The following is a 7127-nucleotide window of genomic DNA, read 5'->3' on the forward strand; positions in this document are numbered from 1 at the left end:
CCGCGGTGCCGGCCCGCTCGACGCTGGCCGGTAGGGGAAGGCTTGGCCCCTTGCTTAGAAAAAGGGCTGCTTTGCTTGGGGTTGCCTGAAACCTTACTGTTTTAAGTGACGTGCGAACAGAGACTTTAAAGTGGAGATTCTGCGGCACGAAAACCCCCCCCAAACCCAGCTGGAGTTCGTGGTCTCGCTGTGCACGTGCTGTTGCTTTTTCTAAAAGGCTCTCCTTAGCTCTGAATTGAAGATTTAAACAGGAACTGGTAAAATTTAATAAAACTGTCAGTTTTAAAAATCGAAAGTGCAAAAAGTGGTGTAATGAAAGGGAGACAGCGGTCGCTGAGCGTGTGTTTTGCGTAGGAGTCCGAAAACTGCTCTCAGTTCTTCCCCCGTGCTTTCCCATATTACTGCAAAATCACTTGCTTTCCCTCCTATTTCGTGCTTGGTAGCTGAAAATGCAGTAATATGGTTCATGCAGGCTATCGCACTAAGGTTGTCACCGACCACTTAATTGTAAAGGATTGTGGTTTTGTGTTGAGGCTTGTTCTCACAGCCTCAGTTTGCAGAGGTTAATGTTGCAGGTAACATCTGCAAAGTCACCTTCCTTATTTCCGCGATGCTAGTTCAGGTCTAGGAGGCGATTGCATAAGTACGAAGCGTGGTAGTATAGCTGGTGCTTTCTTTCATTCCAGCATCCAAGCTCAATATGTTTAGATTCATTTAATGGGATGTGACGCAGAAAGATATATTAAATAACAGAAAAGTGTCATTGTGTGGTTTTAAAGTAGGAATGACCAGTGAAGCGTGTGATGTACGATAATGGTTTCAGCACCAGAAACACACTGGAATACTCTGTTGATTTGATGGTATACTGAGGTTGCTTCTGTACGTTAATCTGTAATTATGCACGTGCTTTGACAATTATACAAAAATCATTTAGTGCGTCTTATTAATGAGGCGTGCTTCAAAAGATCAAAGATGATGTTTGAAAAATTTACCTTTGAAAGTCATACCAGTGAAAAACATGTATGTGAACCGGATGGTAATCGACGTATATATTGGATAACCTTACTTAGCCTTTAATGTTTTATATTAGTATGCAAAACTAGTTGTCTCTTATATGAAATTCTGGAACCTTTTAAAGTACTTTTCATTTGTGGTTGCAGTCTAAATCTTAAATACTGAATGCCAGTGCTGAGAATATACTTTGATTCTGAAGTGTGAGAAAGTGGGCAATGCAAAACACATTAATACATAGAGCTAGGCTTACAGTTTTACTTTTCTTCTGCCTAATGTTATTTGATAATCTGCGGAGACTTTTATAGCTCCTTTTTTAATTTGGAAAAGTTGTCTGAGCTGGCTTTTGTGAGACTGTTTTCGCTTTGCTGGCCTGCAGAGGGTATTGCTCACTACCTATTCCTTGAGTGGTACCACAGTGGCTGGTAGCTTACCTGCCTGAAAATTTAAAACTAGTGTCCTCTCCCCAACCCCTGGACTATTTTGTGTTACATATTGGGATGTACCCTCATACTGCAGGAACACTGATTAGCAGAAATATTATTACAAAAAAGTGGCATTGAATTTTAATTTATACAGTCTCTGTAATGATATCTATATCTCCGCTCCCCTGTGGAGAGGATTTGCACCTTTAAAATGATTATTCACGTATACAATTCCTGCTCAGCAATATGGGGCATGAGGTGGAGATGCCAAGTTTTTCCTAAATCTAAGTACTTGCTTCTACAGGTAAATGAATTAAGGTTGTGTTTAAAATGTCATCATTTTGCTTTGTTTGTTAGATTCTTATCTTTTTTGGTTTGAGGTATTTGGCAGGATTTTCCTGTACAAGTGACTGAAAATTTTACACAGTTTTGAAGATTAGTATGTCTTCTTCTGTCTATAGATTTGGTTTTTACTTTGAGGGAAAGCCTGAAGCCGCAGAAGAATCACGTCTTTTACTGTCAATCCTGTGGTGACATCATAGTAAAAGACCGGTGAGTACTGCAGTGTCTTGTATTTATAGCAATAAATGCCATAGTGATTGGTATTCATGTTATTTTGTGAACCTAGAGAGACAGCTAAAAGGTATTTATTTTGAAACTGATAGATGAGAACACTTTTGAAGCACTACGGATGAATAAAAGCAAAGTTACCTGAAACAGTTTTTCACCATTTATTCGTTTCCTTCTTGATTTCATTCTGGCTAGAAGGTAGAATTACCTTACAACGGGAGTTTGGTGCATCGCCCTGGAAGCTGGGAAATCTGGATTCTTTTCCTGCTTGTCTGCTTTGCTTTGAGCGAGACATTTTGTTTTGTAGCTGGACTTCCCCTATGTGTAAAATTTCTGCTTTGAGATCTATGCTTTTTGTTCATACAGAATCTCTTTGCACTCATCATAATAGTGTCTGGTTTTGCTGTACAAACAAGAAGCTGTAATATTTTGGCCTGGAAATACTGCAAACGTTCATAGTTTTCATTGATTTAAAAAATACTCGTAGTCTATTAGTAGCTGACATCTTTGCTATGTTGAAGGGAATAAAACTGAAAATTTGAGCTTAGACTTCTTTCTTCCTCTGCACTTCAGGGATCCTCTTCAGTTCTGCTCAGCCTCTTATAAATTCTCTTCAGTCATCGTGCTGTAGTTACAGAGTCGCTGCTCAGAAGGGGGATGTTGACCATAGGTCCCTTCTATCTGTTAAGCAAAACCAACCTCCACATAGTTCAGGGATACTGAATTTGGGAAACACAGGAGCTGTTTCTTAGCTGTGTGACTCGGCCTTATCTCTGTTCCTTACAAAATCTGCACAGTGAATGAGAATTTTAATAAAAAGCTGCTGCGTTTTCTGGCTCTTCTGATGAACAATTTTGACAGCTTCAGCTGGATAGATAAGAATTGTTAGAGATGCACTTGCAGCCTTGTACGATCTGTGTCACTCCTAACACTCGAAATGGTAATACAAATGTGGTATATTCTGTAAACTCATGTTACTTTCTTGTCATACCTATAGATTTATGGGTGGCTTGAATGTAACTGAATGAGGATTTCCCGTCTTTCTCTTCTGAAATGTCTCATCAGAAAGTCTAGTAATAACTCTTATTTTGATACATTTGTAGAGTAATGAAACTTCTAATTTCTAGTCAGTAACATTTACTTTCAAAAGATACTGCACTTCTATATTTTCGTCTCTGAGTGGGCGTTTTCCTGAATTTCAGCGCATCAAATTCATATGCATGGAGTTTACATCTTTTGCTTCTGCGCCCTATAACGTGACGCAGTCAGAATTTTTGAGAAAGGAAAAAGAAGGCGTGTTCATGGCTCTTTGCTTGGCATTTCTCCTTGCAGGGAACCTCTGAGCCCCTCAAATGTTATCACTAAAAAAACATTAAGACAGAGGTAGAAGAGTGGAGCTGCCAGTGTAACCAGCACCACCTGTTCCAGCACTTCCAAAAGGAAGACAGTAGTGTAGTCAGTATTTTAAGCTACAGAATTTGTGTGTTGGTCTCTTCAGGGAAAGTGAATATGACTGGCAGCACAGGCAGTGGGATCAAAGGGAAGTTACAGAACTATGTGAGGGGGAACTTATTAAAGTGTGAATTACTAGGAAAGGGTCTGTAATAAGAAGAACCTGAGATCTAGAAAATGATACCTTTGAGAAGAAATTGAAATAAATGGGATTTAGTTTAGATAAGGCTGTGGAGAAGATGTATGACTCTTCCAATATGTAAGAAGTTGCTGCAAAGAAGGTGGCAGTAGTCTTCAGTTGAAGCAAGAGGAATTTAGGTTAAAGTGAAAAAAAAAAAAAAACCAAACCTATTCTGAAGCTTATTTTTTACTGTTAGAGACTGTATAGGAAGCCGTCATTTTAAAGACTAGATTAGAGAAATATGTTAGGAATCGTTTAAATGTAAGTGATCCTTCCTTGATGCAAGAAAATGGACTCTATACATTTTCTGAAATACCCTGGCTTAGTCTGTTTCCTTCCATGAATCTGATAGCTCTTCAGAGGTTAGGGTTATGCTCTCTGATACTTCTCCATTACCCTTACGTTACCCACATTAGAGGACGTGATTAGATTTTTTTTTTCCTTCCATGATTTAACAGCTGCAAAGAATTTGGGATACTTGCTTTTTTCTTTCTCTTCTTCCAGTTAGGCTAAGTGTAGCTCATATATAAAATAATTCTTTAAGGCTTTATTTCTGTCATGAAGAAATTCTTAAAGGCTGAATGTTGTGAAAAATAAATTTCATAAATTGACTGTTAAGCAATAAACGTTTTCCTTAGTCCAAATGTTAAGAGTTTATACTACGTAAGTATTCTATTGAAAAACTGATGACAGGGGAAATAATCTAATTACACTTTTCCTACATAAATAGCTTTAAGCATGACAAATAATTGTCAAGCTAGGCTGTCCAAGATTTTTTAGTAAGTAAATAAAGAAGACTGCTGTTAAAGAAATTCAGTTGGATCTTTTTTCTTTCTCTTTTTCTCTGATGGAACAGAAGGGTTATATATTTAAAAGTCCATTTTACTTCCAGTTTTCGGAATGTTCGATAGATAGGATGATATTACTGGGTTCTTGGATATTAGTTAATAATGGTGTTAGAGATTATTTTTCTTAGTCCAGTCTTGTAAGGATCTCTCTGGTCAAATACTTACCTTAGCATGGAAGCCCACCTAAGAATTAGATCCTTATGGCAGGACTCTTTTAGACTAGTGCCTAAGTTCTAGCTTTTTAAAATTAAGTTAGTTACCTAGGCTTCCTCTGTTTGGAGACAGAGAACTGTCTCCAGAAGGAGATTCAGCCTGACTATATTAGTCACTTTCAGAAGGAGAAAGTTTCTCTTAAAAGTCCTAACCTAAGAATTGTTTGTCACGCTCTGACTGTGAAGGCAGCCTAGGTGGCTATCTTAAAGTAGAAAGTCAGTTGTTACTAGGAGCAAGTTTGGGGAGATAAGTCCCTCTGTTAGCTAGGTTTTATCACTGTATTTAGCAGCCTCAAGTTAGTCAGCACCCAGTAAGCTTCAAGTTTCTTTTTTTTTGTTTTTCTGGAAAGCTACATTTTTATTAGTGTTACATTTTTCCAGTTCTAGTGATCCAGAATATGGCTTCCCGCCTATGAATGGCAAAAGCCTAAAATGTAGTGGAAATGCTATATTTTCTGTATAGCTCAAAGTTAGGAGGAGTCTCTTTAGTAAATTCCTACTGGTTGGAGCAACTGCTTTTGTTGGGCAAGAATTCAAGATCTTGATGCCCTAGACTGTGAAGGTAAAGAAAGGGTAATGTAATGAAACTGGACAGCATTAGTCTGCAGCTTAAGGTAATCTCTATCTTTTCCCCCCCCTGTATGTAACACTTGAAAAAACATTGCTGAGCGATACCAGCTTTTTGTTGCTGTAGTGTGAAGAGCAATACATAGGAATGAAGACTTCTTTTTTTCAGTGTCAGTCCAGGCATTGGAACTAATTGTACAAGGCTGATGAACAATCAGTCATTAGGCCAACACCAGAATTAAGGTCCCACCGTGGCAGAATTGCGGTTGTATCTCAGGCAATATATAAGACCACAGAGAGTGAAGACAGCGATGGGTAGTGCCGAGAGGTGGTCTGTCTTACTTATGGTAAAGCTGGGTCAGAGGATGAGTTATTCCAACTTTCATCTGCAGGTGGGGCAAGCACGGTTTAAAATGTATTCTCGCTCTAGAAAGAAGGAAGATTTATAAAAGATTTTACTTTCACCTACCCAAAACAATACAAAAGGCACAAGAAACTACAATGGGAAGAACTGGCATCTTCAGAAAAGGATAGTCTGTGAACTGCAAGAAAGGGAGGGTGTATAACTGTTGGCTTAGCAGCTGTGCGTTTATTTGCGAAGTAGCACCATAAGCAAAGTTGTGTTTGCAAGTTTTAAGTAAGGAGTGGAATCAAGAAACTCTATGTCAAGGTTTTAGGCAACAGCAGAAGAAATAAGGGAACAAAAGGAAAGCATTCAAGGAAACTAGGCAGAGAGCAGAAAGTGCAGCTCTGCAGCAAACAGTTCATCTAGAAAACTGTTGGAGAGATGCACACTGTTAAAGCCATTGCCCGTTGATCTGGTAGAGGGGCTGAACTTCTTCCTAGTGCAATAGTTTTCTAGAAAACACAGATTAAAGAAAGTGTAAATATGTGGACAGTATCCATCAATACTTCTGCATTCTTAATAAAAACACGTGGTGGGACCACGGAATGATAATAGGAACTGTAGGCAGGAAAGTATTGACCGCTTACTCATAATGAGCAACCTGGTATTTATATAGCCACATGTATATATTCTAGCTTTAAGAGTATTTTTTACAACTTAAAGCAGTGATTCCAAACCTTGGCTTATAAAATCCTCTGGCACTGTGTATAACCAAAGAAAGTAAGTTAAAAATAACAAAAGCAAAGTCTGGTCTTGCCTGGAGCAACCTCCTCGGTCCATAGAGCTGCCCAGAAGAAAGGGATTTTGGTTTTTTTGTATGTGACTTCTGAAAGTTGAATCTGAATCATAGAATAGTTTGGGTTGGAAGAGACCTTTAAACCTCAAAAGGTCATCTAGTCCAACCCCCCTGCCGCGGGCAGGCAAATAGACAACTAGATCAGGTGGCTCAGAGCCCCGTCGAATGTTTCCAGGGATGGGGCATCCACCACCTCCTCTGGGCCACCTGTGCCAGTGTTTCACTACCCTCAGTGTAAAAAATTTCTTCCTTATATGTAGTCTAAATCTACTCCCCTTTAGTTTAAAGCCATTCCTCCTTGTCCTGTCGCAACAGGCCCTGCTAAAAAGTTTGCCGCCATCTTTTTTATAAGCCCCCTTAAATCTAAATTAAGATTGCATTATCCTTTTTTTAAATGAAGATATACTGTGATATTTTTGTCAGGATTTAGCTTTTTCAAAGTCTGTGTCCTGGTTTTGGCTGGGATAGAGTTAATTTTATTATTATTATTATTATTATTATTATTATTATTATTATTAGATGATGATGCTATTTTAATTCCAGAGTGATTGAAATAATATGCAGGCCAGGCTGCAGCCCATCAGAGTTGGGCTTATACGGCACAAGTCCAGGAGGGTGCTTTGCATGCCTGGGACGTGGCTTGGGGGATGTGGGGGATT

The 7127-nt window shown here is 38.8% G+C and overlaps 1 protein-coding gene across 1 annotated transcript in view; it reads left to right on the forward strand.

Annotated features, from left to right (window-relative positions):
* UBE3D (ubiquitin protein ligase E3D) overlaps positions 1-7127 on the forward strand; it is a 97139-nt gene that overhangs the window by 5964 nt on the left and 84048 nt on the right. The window contains exon 2 of the mRNA XM_009333224.1: positions 1898-1988. Within this exon, the coding sequence (XP_009331499.1) occupies positions 1898-1988 (91 nt within the window). The remainder of the gene's footprint in view (positions 1-1897; positions 1989-7127) is intronic.

Source organism: Pygoscelis adeliae, unplaced genomic scaffold, assembly GCF_000699105.1.
Source record: "Pygoscelis adeliae isolate BGI_AS28 unplaced genomic scaffold, ASM69910v1 Scaffold57, whole genome shotgun sequence".
NCBI classification, from domain to species: Eukaryota; Metazoa; Chordata; class Aves; order Sphenisciformes; family Spheniscidae; genus Pygoscelis; species Pygoscelis adeliae.